Source organism: Cotesia typhae, unplaced genomic scaffold (genome assembly GCF_013202065.1).
Source record: "Cotesia typhae breed Kobodo isofemale line unplaced genomic scaffold, CoteBio_Ctyphae contig_26, whole genome shotgun sequence".
Lineage (NCBI taxonomy): Eukaryota > Metazoa > Arthropoda > Insecta > Hymenoptera > Braconidae > Cotesia > Cotesia typhae.
In genome coordinates, this window is record NW_027423732.1 from 587,198 (window position 1) to 606,077 (window position 18,880).

The 18,880-nt window shown below is 35.3% G+C and overlaps 3 protein-coding genes across 8 annotated transcripts; 1 reads left to right on the forward strand and 2 right to left on the reverse strand.

Annotated features, from left to right (window-relative positions):
* Positions 1-795: 795 nt before the first annotated feature.
* On the reverse strand, positions 796-13,790 carry LOC141525386 (centrosomal protein of 135 kDa). 2 transcript variants are annotated; one of them, XM_074239868.1, is made up of 15 exons: positions 13,465-13,790; positions 13,108-13,384; positions 11,933-12,165; positions 11,310-11,862; positions 10,598-10,752; positions 10,255-10,533; positions 9,954-10,183; positions 9,462-9,672; positions 9,267-9,382; positions 2,978-3,257; positions 2,535-2,732; positions 2,081-2,460; positions 1,890-2,021; positions 1,406-1,513; positions 796-1,080 (listed from the first exon to the last, which is right to left on the reverse strand). In XM_074239868.1, exons 1-15 carry the CDS (start codon positions 13,654-13,656, stop codon positions 1,038-1,040), a joined length of 3,387 nt encoding a protein of 1,128 aa, XP_074095969.1. In that variant the 5' UTR covers positions 13,657-13,790; the 3' UTR covers positions 796-1,037. The 2 variants fall into 2 exon arrangements, with proteins under 2 accessions (XP_074095969.1, XP_074095968.1); XM_074239867.1 differs by lacking the exon at positions 796-1,080 and adding an exon at positions 1,128-1,342.
* Positions 5,329-9,258, forward strand: LOC141525391 (uncharacterized). 2 transcript variants are annotated; one of them, XM_074239876.1, is made up of 5 exons: positions 5,329-5,435; positions 6,164-6,326; positions 6,375-6,565; positions 6,640-6,977; positions 8,210-9,258. In XM_074239876.1, coding segments are annotated over exons 1-5 (1,419 nt in total). In that variant the 5' UTR covers positions 5,329-5,433; the 3' UTR covers positions 8,935-9,258. The 2 variants fall into 2 exon arrangements, with proteins under 2 accessions (XP_074095977.1, XP_074095978.1); XM_074239877.1 differs by having other exon boundaries at positions 6,390-6,565.
* A 923-nt stretch (positions 13,791-14,713) lies between the features above and the next one.
* LOC141525388 (uncharacterized) lies at positions 14,714-18,642 on the reverse strand. 4 transcript variants are annotated; one of them, XM_074239874.1, is made up of 4 exons: positions 18,508-18,642; positions 17,167-18,427; positions 16,803-16,985; positions 14,714-15,008 (listed from the first exon to the last, which is right to left on the reverse strand). In XM_074239874.1, exons 1-3 carry the CDS (start codon positions 18,603-18,605, stop codon positions 16,806-16,808), a joined length of 1,539 nt encoding a protein of 512 aa, XP_074095975.1. In that variant the 5' UTR covers positions 18,606-18,642; the 3' UTR covers positions 14,714-15,008; positions 16,803-16,805. The 4 variants fall into 4 exon arrangements, with proteins under 4 accessions (XP_074095975.1, XP_074095974.1, XP_074095973.1 ...); XM_074239873.1 differs by lacking the exon at positions 14,714-15,008 and adding an exon at positions 16,450-16,572; XM_074239872.1 differs by lacking the exon at positions 14,714-15,008 and adding an exon at positions 16,460-16,584.
* Positions 18,643-18,880: the final 238 nt, after the last annotated feature.

Below are 18,880 nucleotides of genomic sequence, written 5' to 3' on the forward strand. Positions count from 1 at the left end.
CCACTGAAGCTCATTGAGTTTAGCCGCTCTTGAACCGACCTGGTAAGATCGTTAACTCGCTCGAAGGTTCTGTTCAGTAAGTCACTGCGCTCAGAAGGTTCCTCATCCTGTTCCGGCGGTTCCGGTGGAACTTGGACCCGACAGTTGGGGAGTTGTATTTCTACAGTACACCCACAATCGTCTATGGCTTTTCTAGGCCTACCACGCTTCCTGGGGAATCCACTTGCTCCAGGTTGTGCTGTTCCAGGAACAGGGTCATTCTTCTTGCTTCTTGATGTTCCTGGAAGTTGACGCTGTGTTTCATTTGCTGTTCGGTTGTCTTGTTGTCTGCCAGGAACTTGTGGAACTGGTGGAACATTTGGAACTTGTGGAACAGTTGGAACATCTGGAACTTGTGGAACAGTTGGAACATCTGGAACTTGTGGAACATTTGGAACATAAGGAACTTGCAGAATTTCTAAAACTTCTCCCAGCGAATTCGATAACTCGTGATTTGAAACACTAGCGTCAGCAATGGTAGGAACAGAAACTCCAGTATCAACAAGCCGAGGTTTTAAATCTTTATCAGTCTGTGTTTTTTTCCTTCTCGTTTTTTCAGCGTCTGTACTCACAGACTTGTCACACTTTGAAGCCGGACAACCATCCACAGTGTCTTCAGTGCAACAGTTCTTGGAACAGGGCAAGACCTTTTTCCTAGATGGCGTCCTTGGTCGTTCCTCTTGACGATGAACTATGAACCCACTGTCGATAATACTTTCACCAGGAGCGAGATCGCTGTCTATTTCCAATACTTCAGTCAATAGTATAAGAATATATTAATATACAAATCATAATAATAATAAAAATAAATATTTGCTACTTATATGCTAAAAACGGTCTCTACATTTTAATTACGTGACCGATAGACTTGCTAAGCTGCAAACCTTTTGTTGCTGCCGTGAAGTCACGTAGAGTACCCGGATGGTCGCCATCACGAAATCTAATTTATAAATTTATTTATTATTAATTTCTTTATTTTTTTTTTTTTTATTTTAAGGTTAAATTATGTCATTATATATGTCTGGAGATGAATTAAGTGATCTGTAAACAAATAAATTTAAAAATATATTATTTATTAGCTTGAGGTTATGTTTACATGCTCAAATTTTACATGCAGGAATTTTGGACGGAAAAAAAAAATAGCGGATAAAATTATTTAGCTGATAATTTACGCCCTGGTTTAAAGATTTTAGAACGACAGTCACATCGAGTTACTGAGACCGAAAATGGCCGACGCTCGGTTGATAGTTCCGAGCGTGTTCGAGTGAGGGCGTCATAGGGTAAGTTAAGCCAATCTAGTCGTCTTGTTGGGAATAAACATGCTGGTTAGTTTTAGGAATATTATTATTATTCTTATATTAAGTACCTGATGTTCGTTCCTAGTTCCTGGGGCGTAAAGTCTCTAGAAGATGGCGATACTCCGGTTGGCGCTGGTTCTCCTGACATGTGCATCTGCTCATTGTATGGATAACTTCTGAAAAATTGAGAAAAAATTAAAATAATTTTTTAAATATTTGAATTTTCCCGCCAGTGATGACGTAATTCTCTTTCCGGTGCGCAACGCCATCTTACAGAAAATTTAAGAACTATTTTTAATTAAAATGGGTATTTCGTAATATTAATTAGTTTTTTTTTGTAAAATATGTTCATAGATTTATTTTAAAATAATTATTCAATCGTTTTTTGATAAAAAATTTCTTTAATAAATACTTAATACAAGTTTTTTATTAAAAAAATTTTTTTAAATTTGAATTTTCCCGCCAGTGATGACGTAGTTGATAATTAATAAACAAAATTAATTTTTGTTTTTTAATAAATAATTAATTAATTTTTTCAAAATAATTAAATACCTTCGATGTTTTTCCTCAGTTCTGGCCCTGTTGAACCTTTCATCAGTAACTTTGCGTCGCAGTTCCGCCACCTGATTGCTGTACTCAGCAGCTTGGTTCTGACATCGCTGAAGTTCCGCAGACTCCGAAGACCTAGCAACAAACACCACCATTACTTCTCAACAAACAAGAGCATCATTTAAAACACTTACAATTTATTTTGCAAATCATCGATCCGTTGTTTCATCCTATCAATTTCATTAAGCAGTTCCTGGTTGTTCTTCTGATAGTTAATCGACTCGCGACGAGCCTGGTCCAGGAGCATCTGCAGCCTATCAATGGTAACATGATCCCGGCTTTTCTGATCATGAACAGCATTGTTCTCAGCTTTGAATCTCGATAACTTGGCTTCACACAGAGCAATAATAGAATCTTTATCATTAATTTCTTTCTTCAGCGCCTCTTTCTGCTGGTCTAGTTGGACACAGAGATCCCGAACTGCGTTCAGATCAGTTTCTACTGTTCCTCTGAGTTCCAGCTGCTGACGAATTTGGGTCTCCAAGCTGGCAACGTTTTGAGTCAGCTCTGTTATCTGTTGGAGAGAAAAATTGTGGGTTAAAATTCAGATCTGGGCAGGAACTACAGGAGCGAAATGAATTTACACACCTGAACTTCATAACCTCTAATTAGACAATCTTTGTCGGCTAATTGGCGTTCCATATCGACCAAACGATCCCTTACAGACTGCAACGCGCCTCTAGCTTCGGCAGCTTCGGATTCTAAACTGTGGTTGTTGTTTTCCAGGACTGTGGCTTCTAAACTGAGACTTCTGTAGTGGTTCAGCATTTCTGTTCGTTCGTTTTCCTGTAAAATAAAGAATTTGGTTATGTTAGATAATTTTTATAACAATCGTTCTGGGAACAGAAGTTCCAAGAACAATTGTTCTAGAAACAATTGTTCTAGGAACAATAGTTCTAGGAACAACAGTTGTAAGAATAATAGTTCCAGGAACAATAGTTCTAGGAACAATCGTTCTAGGAACAGGAGTTCCAGGAACCATAGTTAAAATATAAATCAATTGATTTCTACAAATTTTTAAAAATCCTCACCTTCCTATTGAGCAGTTCCTCAGCACGTCGAACTTCACTAACATAAGTCTGCAATTGTCTCTTCAGATCATGAGACTCAGCCTTAGAAGCCTCTAGCTCACGCTGGAGCGTCCTAAACTCGCAAGTCACTGCTGCTAGGTCATCCTGGAGCCGTCGGTTCTCCATCAGAGCGTTGTCTCGGTCAGTGGCCGCTGCTGCCATCTGTCGGCTGCTATTCTCCAGTTCCATCTGCAGGTTGCGCAACTGCCGCTCCTGCTCCGCGGTCTGGTCCACGCAGATCCTGAGAAAAAATAAATTATTAGTTAGAGGATTTGTGATTGATGCGTAAACAAGCAAACGACCAGGAAAATAAATATGATTAGGGAAAGTTGGTTGTTAAATGCAAGTCACTGGCAAAACACCGGAAGAGGAAATGAAATAGGTATGGTATGGTCCAAAGACGGATCTTGGAATAACTACAAGTCATTCGACGGGTCTTTAGAGTCATGATTGATTATTCAGTTTATCTTAAGGATTTATTCTATTTATTTTAATCCGATTTTTGGGATTATGTAAAATATTTCTTTGTTATGCAATTCTAAGGTTGCGTGTTCAATTTTTTATTTTTTAGGTTAATAATAAAATAATAATAGTATTTTTTTTTTTCCTTTTTTTTGGAGTGGGGTTATTTTTTAAGTAACTTATCATAATAAGTACTTATATTGCTATATCTCCTAAAATATTAAAAATAGACCCATATAATATAAACGTTTTTTGTAGGAAATTTCCTAAGCTACAATTTTGGTCTCTTACAATTATTTCCTAAAATCAATATTTTAGGAGTTACAGCCACTTTTAAAGTTCCTAAACAATAATTTTTAATTTTCTACTTCCTAAAACTTCTACAACTCCTAAAATATTAAAGATAGATCTAAAAAGTAGAAGTGTTTTGGATAGGAAATTTTCTAAGCTACAATTTTGGTCTCTTATAATTTTTTCCTAAACTCAATATTTTAGGAGTTACAACCACTTCTTACAATAACTAGATAATCGTCTTGTCTAAATCAAACCAAATTCCTAATTAATAACAACAACAACATTGATAAAATCGAGAGGGAAACCTTAGAGAGTTGCAACGAAACTTTCTCCGAGCTGTAATACGGATTCAGTGTTCAAGAGAAAGAAAAACGCGGATGATGCTCGAGCTCTTGTTTATATTAATATGGAAGTGAAAACCGCAATTGCACATTATAACATAATTCTTCAATTTTATAAACAAACTTCTGAAATTTTTTCATCAAAAATTCGTAAAAAAATTTTTTTTCTAATTGTTTTTCACTTTTAAAATACAAAATTAAAGTAAATAAAATGTATCAAAAATTAAAAATTCAAGAATTTTGTTAAATTGCACTGTACTTTCTTAATTATTGATATTTTTGAAGATTTAAGCTCATTTTGATGTTACACTCATCAAGAGCTTTTATTTGAGTACCCACATGCATTTTTATATATTTTTTATATATACATATATATATATATATATATATATATATATATATATATATATATATATATATATATATATATATATATATATATATATATATATATATATATATATATATATATATATATATATATATATATATATATATATATATATATTTTTTTATATATATATATATATATATATATATATATATATATATATATATATATATATATATATATATATATATATATATATATATATATATATATGTATATATAAAAATATATAAAAAATGCATGTGGGTACTCAAATGAAAGGTCTCGATGAGTGTAACATCGGGATGAGCTTATATCGTTAAAAATGTCAATGGTTTACAAGATACTAGGTAGTTTCTTAATTATTGACATTTTTAACGATTTAAGCTCATCCTGATGTTACACTCATCAAGAGCTTTCATTTGAGCACCCACATGCATTTTTGATATATTTTTCATATATACATATATATAAAATATATAAATATATAAAATATATGAAAAATCGATGTGGGTACTCAAATGAAAGGTCTTGACGAGTGTAACTTCGGGATGAGCTTAAATTTTGAAAAATGTCAAAATTTTTCAAGATACAAGGTCATTTCTTAATTATTTCCCAAAAAAAAAAAATTTCGAATGCAGCCTAAATTTTTCGTACTCTCTTAATAATATATATTACCCAACAAAATAATTCCAATACATAATTGGAAAAACCATTGACTCATTTTATATTATACATCCTTAATATAATCCGTATCCCTTTCAGCTAAAATATAACGCCCCCCTCTTTTATATTTATGTGTTAAGTAACCAGGTAGTGTGCTCGCAAGGTCTCTCAGTCGAGCCGCGGAACTCGACTCGTCTAGTACTCAATTTTTCTTTTAAAAAAAAATGTGAAGTGACTAACAAAAAAAAAAATTTTTTTTCAAAATAATTTACAAATAAAAAAAAATGTAAGTAATATTTTTAAAAATTTTAATTACCGAAATTTACCCTGGCAAGGACATGGCAAGCACGGACAGGAATAGTCCATGAAAAATAAATAAATAAAAAATAAATTTGTTACTTGAAATTTTTCTGGCTGTCAGAAGTAAAACAAAAGAGCTTTGATTTGTTAAATAAAAATAAATAAATTACGCTGATATGGATCACGGTAATTAGCACATTAATTCACGTAACGAGAAAGTGCTGATGTAACCGGTAGTTTTTAAAGCAATTATGCAATTATCTTGATCCTTGATACAGTTGATTATTTGTTGCCGAATAATATGAATAAAAGTGTAAGTTTATATCGGCGAGTTTATAAAATAAAATAAAATCTTGTATGTCCTATTTGTCGATACTTTCACTCGCAATGACCTTCTCTTGAAGGCCAAATTCTGGCATTTAAATATTTTTACGACTAGTTTTATTTCACCTGGAAGAAAAAATAATTTTTAATTCAAAATTTTGAATCCAAATTTCCCGCCAGTTATTTTCGCGGCATTTTCAACTTATTTAAATTCAAAGCCAAAATGGCGGACGGCTAAAACACCAGTTTTAACTTTTAATTATTTTTAGTAAAAAAACTAGGGAAGATATTAAACTGAAATTTCGTAGAGTTGTTCTTTGTGGTGGTACGGTTCTTAAAAAAAAATTTCAAAGTAATTCGTTGACCCAAAAATTGAATTTTTTTTTTTAGGTTAGCGGAGAGTTTTTTTTTGTGGTTAGTAATTAGAAGCATAGAGGGCGCGATAGTTCCTCCACCATGGGCAAACCCATCGAGCAATCCCTGCGCAACGGAGCCACGGGGCTGGCAGTTGCTGTACTGGCCAGCAGATGGCAAGTGCTACAAGATCTTCCAGGTAAATTTGATGATTGCGTAAAATTTTGTAATAAAATAGAATTCTAAGGAGTTTGACTCGCAGATCGGAGCTCCGTGCCCAGAGACGATGGAACTGAGTCCAACGGCAAAAGGTCCAGGTGCTGAGTGCCGTTGTCCCCCAGGAACAGCTCAGTTTGCTGCGGAATCAAAGTGCTGGCCGATTTTTACCAGAGCTGAGTGTCCTGCTGGAGAATATTTTGCTCCAGTGGAGTCTAATGAGTGAGTAATTTGTAATTTATTAATTTTTAAGCTACCTGGTGATTGATTTTAAAGGTACTGACTGATTTTTAAAGCTCGCAAAGGTGGGGAGTGTGTAAAAAGCCTGAAAAGTGTGACCGAGGGAAATTGTTCTGGCCCAGGGACGAAAAATGCTACAGCAAACTAACCCGCGGGCCGTGTCAGAGAGGTCAGCTGCTTGTAGATGGCATGGATGGGATCGCAGAGTGCGGATGTAACACTGAAGGCGAATTGGCGGCGTATTACCACAGAGGAGTTGAAGACGGCTGTTACGAGCATTACACAACAGGACCTTGTTTGGAGGAAGGAGAAATTTTCTTGCCCGGAGGTCAGTGTGGGTGTCCTAAAAGCATTCCGCATTACCATGAAGAAACAAGGATGTGTTATTCTCTAGGTAATTTTTTGTAATAAATAGGTGTAAAATCCATATATTCTAAATTAAAAAAAAAAATATTGCCGATCAATTGACAGTTCAAGTTGCCTTCAAATTGCTCTTAGTTAAAAAGAAATTATAAACAGAAATTGATAAAAAATAAAACAAATAAATCAAAGTTGATAAAAAATACAAGCGGTCATTATAATAAAGAATTTGTTGTATTAAATTAAGCAGAAAAACTTTAAAACCAAGAAATTTTTATTAAATTAAGTCAATGTAACTTTATTCAAAATTTTTTCTGATTGATTTAAAAAAATTCAAAATGATTTTTTAAAATCAAGATTTGTGTTTCTTCGATAAAGCTCATTTTTTTAATTATTATAAAAACTCTATTATACATCACTATTCCGGTGATTATTGTTAATTGATATGAATTGAAATTACTTGAGGAGTACGTTCTAATCCAGTCATTTTATTAAACAAATAATTATCTTTCAAACGTATTTTATTAATTTTTTATATGATCCCGAAGTTGTTTATAATTGAATTTGATCGTTAGTAATAGGCACGCAGTAATTGCCACGCAGTAATAGAGACAAGCTCCTTTTATGCCCGCAGTAATACATCCATATGAACTTTTTTTTTTTAAATGTTTATTATTTAAAGAAAATATTAGTTTATCGCACTCTTGATTTTTTTTTTTTTTTTTAAGTCAATAATGAGTCAAATTTTGGTTTAAAAAAAAAAAATAGTATTGTTATTTTTGAAAAATTTAATAAAAATGCTTTTGAAGTAAGACCTACCGAAAAAACCGCAGTAATACCCTTAGTTACTCTAAATCGAAAGATTAATAACTTGTTCTCTTAAGTTTTAAATGAAAAATTATTTTTTGAATTTGAATTTTGGCGGGAAAGTGATGTAGTTCTCTTTCCGGTGCGCAACGCCATCTTACAGAGATTTTAAACAACTTTACTAAAAGGCGGGAAAATTTGAATGTTTAATTTAATTTATTAAGTGTTTTTTTCCATTGTTTTTTTATTAATTTATTCAAAATTATTTATATAATTAAGAAAAAATTTTTTTGCAGTAATACCGACCCTAGTTATTATAAATCGAATATTATTTATTACAGTTTATTTTTTTCCGTGCGAAAATATTTTAATACTCATGACGTTAAAATTCAGTTATTCACTTTCCCTTCTTTATTTTTAAGGTATGCAAAACAACCGATAAAATATTAATTCTTCCAGGTGGGATCGGACCGTGCAAACAAGGTCACCATTACGTAGTCACCAACGCGAACATAACAAGTGACGAAATTCACGCAACCTGTACTTGCAAACCCGGTCATGTCCTCTACTCAGACGGTCACTGTTACAGAAAGTACACGCGCGGCCCGTGCGAGCCCGGCAGCATGCTAATGAACTCGACGGCCTGCGTGCAGGTCCCCTGCAAGCGCAGCAGGCTCTACTTCCCCCGGGAGCGGACTTGCTACCGAATCGGGACCCGGGGGCCGTGTTCCTCGGGCCAGGTGGTGCTCTACGACCACTCCGTCAGGCCCTCCGTTGACGGGGTCAGCTACAATGGCGTCTGCGGGTGCACCATGCTGATGAAGCTCTCGGGAAAGTGCCGGGACCTGGATTTGGATCTTGATAAGTGCGAGAACACTCCCGGGATGTTCCTGGTGGGTAGCACGTGCTATAAATTGTACACCCAGGGCCCGTGTGGCCTGGGAGAGTGGCTAGTTGCTAAGAGACGACCTCGCGAGGCCGTCTCCTGGCCTGAATCCTGGGTTGAGACCGGAGATCGCGCTAGCAAGGTGGCTTGCGAGTGTCGGCCTGGTTACTCAAGAGTTAATTCGTCGGTGGTTGATAGTGATGTTGAAACTAATTTACTCAGTGCTAATCCTGGTGAATGTCAACCACCCGCGGTTGGAATTGCTAATTATTTAAACCGCTGGTACAAAATTCAGTGATGACATTTTGGTTTTATTATTATTTTAAATTTTTTTTGCTTTAAGAGATTAAAAATAGAATTAACTCCTTAAATAATGATTTTAGAAAAAAAATTAAAGAAACAAAAATTGTAGCTTAGGAAATTTCCTACAAAAAACATTTTTATACTATAGGCATATTTTCAATATTTTATAAGATATCGTTTTATAAGTTACTCTAAAAATAATCCCAACTAAAATATTAATAACATAAAAAAAATATTATAATTATTACTAAGAATAGTTGTAATTTTTTTTTAACTTGTATTTATTGAAATGTATAAAGTGTAAATAATCTTGTGGTAATTACTCACTGATTTTTCCGCTGTATGTCACGAAGTTGTTGCTCAATCCCGCTAGCTTGTTGTTCTTTCAACATTACTTCGCGTTCTAGTCCCGCGATCTTTTCTGTTTTTTCATCCAGTTCCATCTAAACAAAAAAAAATAATTGTTTTGTAACTTACAATTAATAAAAAAAATTAAAAAAAAAAAAAAAAAAGGATACTTACAAGTAATTGATCCTTTTCTCGATCCAATCTCGCCATACTAGTCCTCAAAGTATTGATCTCTTGTTTCTGTTCTTTGACTAAATTATTCAATTGTACGTTCTGCTGTTCCATATCACGGCTGTGTTCTACCGCTTTTGTTAGCTCAGCTTCTGAGTGATGTAATTGACTTTGGACATCTCCTAGTGCTTGGTCTGTCTGATCTTGCAACGCTCTGAAAATTTTTTTTTATAATTTTATTAGATTAGATTGAAAAAAAAAAATATAAGTTCCAGGAACAAAAGTTCTAGGAACCATTGTTCGAGGAACAGAAGTTCCAGGAACCATTGTTCTAGGAACAGAAGCTCCAGGAACCATTGTTCTAGGAACAATTGTTCCAGGAACCAATGTTCTTGGAACAGAATAATAAATTATTTCTATAATTTTATTTAAAAGTTTGTTTAAATTTATTTTTCTATCATTATTATTATTACTATTATTATAAACATTGCATACCTCAATTGAAAATACTGAGTCCTCTGAGAGGTCAACTCTTGCTTAGTTCTCCTCAATTCTTCCTTGACATCCTCTAACTGATCTTCCAAACCCGTAAGAGCAGACCTGCGGCTCTCTTGGGACAAAATATAGTTATGTTTCTCGCGTTCTACATCTTCGAGCTTCAGTTCCAGATCTCTGAGTCGTTCCCGGAGCCTTCTTTGCTCACTTGTGTGCGCGTCCGTCGCCAGCTGAAGGTCATTCATTATTATTAAAAAGAAAATAAATTATAGCAATAAGATTTCACGGTATAAATACTTACTTTGAGACGCTCCCGCAAGATGTCGCGTTCTTCCGTCAAGCGGTTGACGTCAGTGCGCGCAGAGTCTCGTTCCCGTTCCAGAACTCTTAATTGAGAGTTCTTGGAACCGTTCTCTGAAAAACAACTACAGGAACCGACACTTCTACAAGTTTGGAACTTATTTTCAAGCTCGAATTTTTCCCGAGCAAGTTCCTTGCGTTCTCGTTGGAGTTCCATGATTTTTATTTCTTTTTCGTTTAATTGCTGCTTTAATTCGCAAATTTGGCTCCATAATTCAGTCTGAAAATTTTTAAATAAATAAATTATTAAGGCCAAGATTTTTGATTTATAAAATAAATTTTACCGTGTCTGCATCTTTCTTTTGGCTCAAAAGTTTGTTCCATTCCTCCCGATAATAATTTTTGTCCCTCTCAAGCTGTTGGATTGTTTTCTCCAGTTTTTTAATCTTGTCTTCTTTCTCAGCTACCTTGCTGGACGTGTCATGAGACAGCCTCTTGTCTAATCAAACAGAAATAAAAATTAATTGAACTAAATTATTAAATCCAAAATTAACTGAAATAAATCAAAGAGTGTACCAATTTTTCCATTGCTCTTAGAAATTTTCTTAACATTACTTTTATTATTATCTAACTGCTTTTTCAATAATCTATTCTCTTCTTTTAACTCAGCTAACTCAAATCTTTGGTTCTGATTTACTCTTTCTAGCCTATTGATTTCGTCATTCAAATGTGGCTCTATTATGTTAAAAGCAACATGCGTGTAATGGAAGGGAAATTATGTAATACTGGGAATTAGGAATCGGTGATGTGTTAATTTTTGTACTAAATTAGTCGCAGGTAATTTTCTATGGACAGAAGTTCCAGGAACATTAGTTCTGGGAACAGTTCCAAGAACAATAGTTCTAAGAACGTGTTCTGGGAACAATAGTTCCAGGAACATGTTCTAGGTACCGTTCGAGGTACAGAAGTTCCAGGAACTGTTCAAGGAACATGTTCCAAGAATTGTTGTTTGAACTCCACCATTCAAAACTAATAGCCTTTACCTGAAAAACCTACCTATAATATTCAAATCATTGAGCCTGCTAGTCAGCTGACGATTTTCCTCTTCAAGATTATCCAGTGAGCGCTGAATATTCCTTTTCTCAACTCTGTAGCTCTCTAAGTCAGCTCTGAGTTCCTGACTCATCCGTTTTTCACCCAACAAATTGGTCTCCAGTTGCTTGATCTGGGCCATAGTGTTCTCCAATTTTTCCTGAAGCTGGCTGACGCGTTTGTTGTTTTCTTTGACAGTAGAATTGCAGTCAGCTTCAACGGCCAGGGCAATATGGTCAATGTCCTTCAACTCTTTCTCCAGCTCTTCGTTCCTCTCCGCGAGTTTCATCGCTTGGGTCATTGCGTCATGCTGCTTGTCCAATGCGTCTCTCAGCTGCTGCTCCAGGTTCAGCTTCGCCTGCTGCAGAACTCTCACCTCGTTTATCTCAGATAATTTATTCGAACCGAGTAGATTACACTCGACACACCGCTCGTTCTTTTTGCAGGTACAGTCCTTGCCGATCTTGGCTTCTACTATTTTTTTTAATCGGAACACTTCTTTGTCCTTCAACGTCAGCTGAAGATTATAATTTATAAGTTAGTTGCTAATTTTGTAATTATTTATTTCTAGTAAATTTATTTGTTACCTGCTCTCTGTATAGAACAATGTTGTCTTTCTGTTGAGACAGCTCGTTTCTAAGTTTAGTCAGCTCGTGAGTCAAAGAACTTATTTTTCTGTCCCCCATTGCTACCAAATCGACAGTGCGCTGGTCGACTTTGCTGAGATTTATGTACCGATTGTTGTCACTAGCGTCTATTGGAAGTGGGTCGGCTTCCAATACTGGTTTTCTTAAGGGAAAGACAGTTCGTTTTTTATTCCCTGGAAAATAAAAAAAAAATTAGTTAATCCAAGGGCATGGTTGATTTTTGAAAGTAAATAACATTCTCGAATAGAAGTTCCGGGAACAATTGTTCTAGGAATAGCAATTTAGAAGGTAATTGTTCTAGGAACAGCAGTTCCAGGAACTGTTCTCATAACGACCATGGTTGAACCATCTTAAAGAAGAAAAACATCGTTTATAATGTCTAAGACATGCTTTTGCACTTGTAATTGTGTCTCTGTATTTGTTTTTCAGTAATTCTGGTTTAAACACCAGAGGTTCAATAATATACCAATCAGTGGATCTATTTTACAAGAAAAAGCCAATGATTTTGCTCGTAAATTAGGAAAAGACAATTGTAAATGTACTTCTTCTTGGACAGAACGTTTCCGACTTGATTATAGCATAGTTAATGGAAAAATTAGTGGCCAAGCGGCTGATGTACCAACTGGGACCAGAGAAGAGTCGTTGTCAAAAAAGTCGCCTGTTTTTTGTAAAAATTATAAACCAGGAAATTTTTTAAAAATGCCTTCGAGATTGGAATACTCAATTGAAAGCTCAAAAAAGATAAATTCTTCTTGTGGTGGACAACTGTCCTGTTTAAAATCTACAATTTATTAAGCTAGTATTTTTACCGCCTAATGTGACTTTTTTCCTACAACCTATGGACCAAGGAGTTATAAAATCCCTCAAAATGCACTACAGAAAATTGCTAATGATGCACTTACTACAAAACATTGAAAAAAAAGAAAAAAATGATTTGACGATTCTGGATGCGATGTTTAATAAATAGTTGTAATGTATTTTTCAATGTAATAAGAACGTTTTTGATTATTAATAATAGATATTGGTCATAACGACCATCGGCTATAACGACCACAATTCATCGGTCCCTTCAATGTCGTTATAAACGATTAAAATCAATAAAAAAATAAACTAACCTAGTGTATTACTGACAGTCGGCTTGCAACACTTGCCGAGAAGCTCCTGAATCCTTTTTGACTTATTCGCAGACTCAACCTCCAGGTCTTTGATCCTCTTTAAGTTCCTGGAGGCTGCAAGCTGCAGATCAGCTGTCTCGCTCTCCAGCTGCTGAATTTTTTTCCTCAAATCTTTAGTATTTTTCAAGTTACTTTCCTTGCACTGGAGCAATTCCTCGTGCAAGCGGTTGCACACGTCTAGTGACTCGTCTTTGAACCGGATTTGAGGCGTGCGATTCTAAAATAATTATTTAATTAATTAATTATTAACTATAACCATAAAAATATTAAATTAAATTAAAAAAAAAAAAAACCTACCTCGGTATTATTAGCAGCGATACTTTTAAAATGCTTTAAACTCTCAGTTGTTTTTATTAAATCAGCAAGTAGCTGCTCGACCAAGCTCAGAGAGTCTAGAGACAGCGAATGTTTATAACCTAGACTGTCAAGCCGCTTTTTTATAGTGCGGTACTTTGCTCCGATTGTGTAAGATTCTACTGAGTCGCACATTTTTTAATTTAGTTTATATTTACAATAATTATAATAATAATTTTATTAATTTAATTTTACAATAATAATAATTGTTCCATTGTTTGTTTACAAATTTTTACGTGTGTACTTGTGAACAGTAAACAATAAACTCACGCCATTTTTATTTTAACCGCGAATTATGATTTAGTTTTGAGAAAAAAAATTGTTAGATGGCGCCACGGGTTATTGGGTAAAAAAAATTTTCTTCCCTGATAGCCAGCGCTTTCTCAGTAAGTGTTGACTTCCAGCAGTTACGGTTAATTTATACATCAAGTGGGCGGTAATTCTTCTTTCAACAACACTTGTAAGCAAATTGACGGAAATCTACGGCCGCAACTTGAATACAAGTTAACAATCAAACTTGTAGTTAAATTTCCTTTCAACTTTACTACAATTTGAAGGAAATACTTGTATAGCAAGTTTTGACGTCTATTTTCAGAGTAAGTTATAGGTAACTAATAGGTAATCGCTCGCTTTGCCAACTCTTTCCGTCAAGTTTGCTTCAAATTGCGGACGTAGATTGACAGTAAGTTATAGGTAAGGTGGCTATCAGGGTTAGTTTTCAAATAATGGCGCTGTCACTTTCTACTTCACCAGTATTCAGTATCACCAGTGACACTAAGCGCGTGAATAATATTGTAACCTGTAATTAAGGTAAGCTAGAATTTGAATTTGCGCGCGCAATCTCTATTTTAAAATATTAAGACTAGAATTCAAATTTTCGCGCGCATGCGCGCGCTTTAAATATAGAATTTGCATATATTTTCATGCTTATGATATATTTAACCAATCACATCACGAATAAATTAGTTTCACAAACATTTCAATATTAAAACTATAATTTAAATTTGATTTATAATTATTTAAATCATAATTGGGCTTGTAAGCACAATTACAGCCGCAATTTTCAACGAAACTCGATGAAACTCAATACACTTATTCTATAAACAAAAATCTCGATCAAGTTTAAAAAAGGGGTAATTCGGTTGATTAGTTCCAAAGTTATAGGTGGTTTTTTATAGTAATTTTTTCAACAGTGTCGATTGAGATACTTTATTATTTCAAGAGTTTTATTATAAACTTGTCATTCAAATAGGGTTATAGTAATCTACGTAGTCACCCGACTTGTACTTTTGTCCCCATATAATACTAATAAGACGATGACCTTCTTGGATAGGCGTTAATATTTTACCTTCTCGACGTGCTTTCTTAATCGATCGAGGAAGTTCCGTTGTTCTTGTTATATTTTCCGCTGCTCTCAATAAATCAGTATCAGCCATGTAAGGGGAAAAATTTAGAACGTTGACGTTTGGAAACTCTTTAGCAAAGACCTGAAAACCAAATTGTGTGTAAATAAAAAATAAGCTAAAATAAATATTCAAAGGTTAGCCGAGTGGTCTAAGGCGCATGGCTTATAGAGCACTCGGACTGACTCACCGGCCAGGCGTGGGTTCGAATCCCAAGTTGGTCTTAGAAACCATCTTGGTTGATATTCGACCCTTCCTTAGTCTATACTTACCCTCAGCACGGGGTAAGTGTAAGCATTTAGAATCATTCGGATTAATCCGTTTATTTTCCGAAGTGTTAAGGTTTTAGACTTTATTTCTTAATTTAATTATTTCCTAAACAAACGCTCTATCGGAGACATATTTTTATTTTTCTTTCATGCTTATCGTTTAATTTTGACATTAGTTTGAATGCTCAAGTGCGCATCCTTGTGGAAATAATTCTCTGAAAAAACTCTTGACAAGTCTTTATAACTCTGAATAAGACTTTTCGAAATTCTTCACATCCCTAACTAAGTGAAGGAAAGACTTAATAAGTCTTCAAAACTCTGCAATACTCTTCAAAAGTCAAATTTTCCCTGCAATTTCGGAATTTCTCAAAGAGTTATTAAGACTTGATAAGACTTGTTCAGTTTTACAGGAAAATAAGAAAATATTTCTTTTCAAAAAAATTACTTATCAGAATTAAATAAAACTATAAAAAAGAATTAATGCATGTTTTAAAAAAATTTTTTTTAAATAATATTTTCATCACGAGAATACTTTGATGGGCATCGAATCACTCATAGTTGAGCAAGTCAAAACATCAACAGCAAATGAAGTGCACTTGATGTTGGAAACAGATACTACTCAAAGAGTAAATCCAATCGGTATTTAATTTGGACTATCAAATATTAAAGTCAACTTTCTAGGTAGGAAAGAATTTTCTATCCACACGCTATCTGCTGGAATTAATTGATACCTAACATATTTTAGTTTACGAATTTACAGTTAGAATCTTTGAGTGTTCTTAGTTTCTAATAGGTGGCATGTGGTTAGAAAATTCTTACTCGCATGCAATCATACTTTTCTATAATCGTCAATTCGATCTTAAGAAATACGTTTACAAATATTTAAAATAGACATCATTCGAAAACTAATGTCAGATTCCGTTCGAAATCTGTAATCTTCTGTAATTAGATACCTACTTAACCAATATTTTTTATGTTCGAAGAGTCTAGGGTTCGAATCCTAGATAGAGCAATTTTTTTTTTTTTTTTCGAACGTTTAATCAAAAAAACGGATGAATTAAAAACAACTAGATGTAGCAAATGTCGTCGTAGAAATAAAGAGTAAGTTTATAAAAAATTACTATTTACCAAATTGTTAACTAATAAAACAATAATATTTCAGGATATCTTCAGAAGCTATATATTTTGTGATGTTGATGACGGCTGCCATTACTATGGTCACTTTACTTCCTGACAGACCCGATATGTGGAAGCACATGACACAGGTATAACCAGGGTCCAGTTGGTCACCCCTTTCCCTTCTTAGAGAGGGCGCTACTGGGATTTTTGACACAGTGTCTAAAGAGGGGAAAGACAGGGTCGTGAGAAGTCCGAGAGGGCTGTAAATAATACTGAGAAAAATTTACAACTCTTATGAATGCAGAATTGTTTATTAAAATTAAAATTATCAATTATCATGAACATAATATTTAGCCGATTATTCGTGAGTCGATCTTGTATTTTCGTGTGCTTGATTCATGTAAATCTACGGAAGACGATGTTATAAATTTCTTGTAGAACTATAATAAATCAAAAATTAAAAAAAATTATATTTTGGATTTTTTCTTACCAATTAAGATTCATTGGGGTCTTCCCACACGATTCTGTGCTCAGGAACATTATCTGGAACGAGGATTATCGTTTTGTCCTTGATGTCGTCGTTGTAATATTTACGGTGCGACGGACAATCCATGGGTCGGAATTCTATGGTGTAACATATCATGATTTCAGCGAGATATGTTTCCTCAGATTGCTGCAAAATTTTTAAATAAAATTCAAATTTTCGCGGGATTTTTAAAAGAGCGCTGGCGTACAATTCTAGAGCCGAAGTAATTTTGGCAACCATTTTGTCCAAATTGTTACGGAAAATATTGAACCAAAAAGACAAATTAAGATGCTTAAAGCTTAAAAATAAGAATAAGTAACATATTTACCGGATAATCAATATGTAGGAGGTTAATCCGGGTGCCCAGTGCATTAGATACAGCATTCCGCATTTCTCTGATAGACAAGGTGGTGCCAGCAGTGATGCCAGCCCTCCTGAGTTTCTCCTGAACATTGGCCTGATCGAAAAGCCGCAAGGCTAATTTGAAGTAGGCAAAAATGTCTCTGTTGATAAAGTGAGACCTCGCTGCACAGCGGCCATGTTTGTCCCACTCGTGCTGCCAGAATTGTTCATCTATTCTGTACCTGGTGTAGGTTGTAAACCAGTTTCTCTTCATAGAAGTATGAATGGATCTCAACTGAGCAGAATTCCAGGGAATATTCAGATTACAACTCTCGGGAACACGATTGAAGTTCTGCAAGGAGGGCCATAGTCCATGCAAGGTCCACTTTGATCGGATTTTTTCTGTAATGTGCTCCGAGGCGCCTCCTCTTACCACCCGGGCGACAGGCCCCCAGGAAACGGATAGTACGTAGAAATCGAAGCAACTCTGAGGTGGAGCATTAGGATCGCTGCATTTGACCGCTGCACTGTTGGGATACTTCATCCCTTCAAGAATAGTCATCTGGGAAGCCTGGTTCTGCTTTGCTTTGTTCTTAATAATCCTTCCGATCTTATTAGCGCTCTTGGCTGTTTTGGCTTGCTGGCGGGCTAACCGTTTTTGCTCAGCAGGATCTAAGCTAGCTTGAATTAGAGCAGCTGGAACGGATGATTGGGAATTAGGAGGATTGCTTGGTCCAGGTCCAGGATTGCTGGATGCTGACGGTTGTGGATGGCTAGATGTCGAAGGTTGCGGATGGCTAGATGTTGATGGCATTTGATGACTCAGCTGCTGGAGGCTTGGCAGGGGACTTGAAAGCCCAGAAGCTGTTGGTGAAGATGACCTAGGTGCATGCCCAGCAGAGATCGAAGGATTCAAACGAATTGGAGGCCTGAGTGTTCCAGTTTCTGGTTTGTTTTTCTTCAAGGTTCCAATTCCTGGCTTTTTGTTCTTAGCCGTTCCAGGTGTTGGCGTTGGTCTTCTGTTGCCAAGTCGCAGAAATCGATTGGCACTCGGAGGCGGTAAGGGCGAACGATCCCGTGGTAAGTATTCCGGAGTTGGCAATGGCAAAGGTTGAAAACCAGAGGATCCAGTTGAAGTTGATGGTCTGCTGGAAAAGTGAGAATTCCGCGGGTTGTAGGGCACCACTGCATTACTTGTAGGTCGACGATTTGCTGGATCATTCCTAGGACTGGGACTCCTGGATCTCCTGTTAAAATTTCATTAGATTCGTTAATCTATCAGTTTCTGAAGCTTTTGTTGCTCAAAAATGAACATTTTGGTACTTACAATCTATCTCTGCCAAATTTAACCGTCTGGCGGCCAGCAACAGCTTCATCAAGCAATGAATAAGCCACCAGCAACCCAACGATCAGATGCCACTTCATTGTATTTTCCAATACCTGAGACTGCAATGTCACTAAATCTCACCGTAAAATGGTCATCTGTAAGCTAGGCTGGAATTATATTGCTCGATTCCGTCGAACTTGAAAATCGATCCATTAGCTTCTATGATATCAATGGAATTTCCGATCTTAATTAATTGTCATTAAGTGTTTTAAAAATAGCCTAGAGTGCCATTAAGGCAAAAAAACAAAGTGGGTTTTTCTGGATTTATAAAAAAATAAAAATATCAGCTTAGCGAAGAGTTAATTAGATTTTT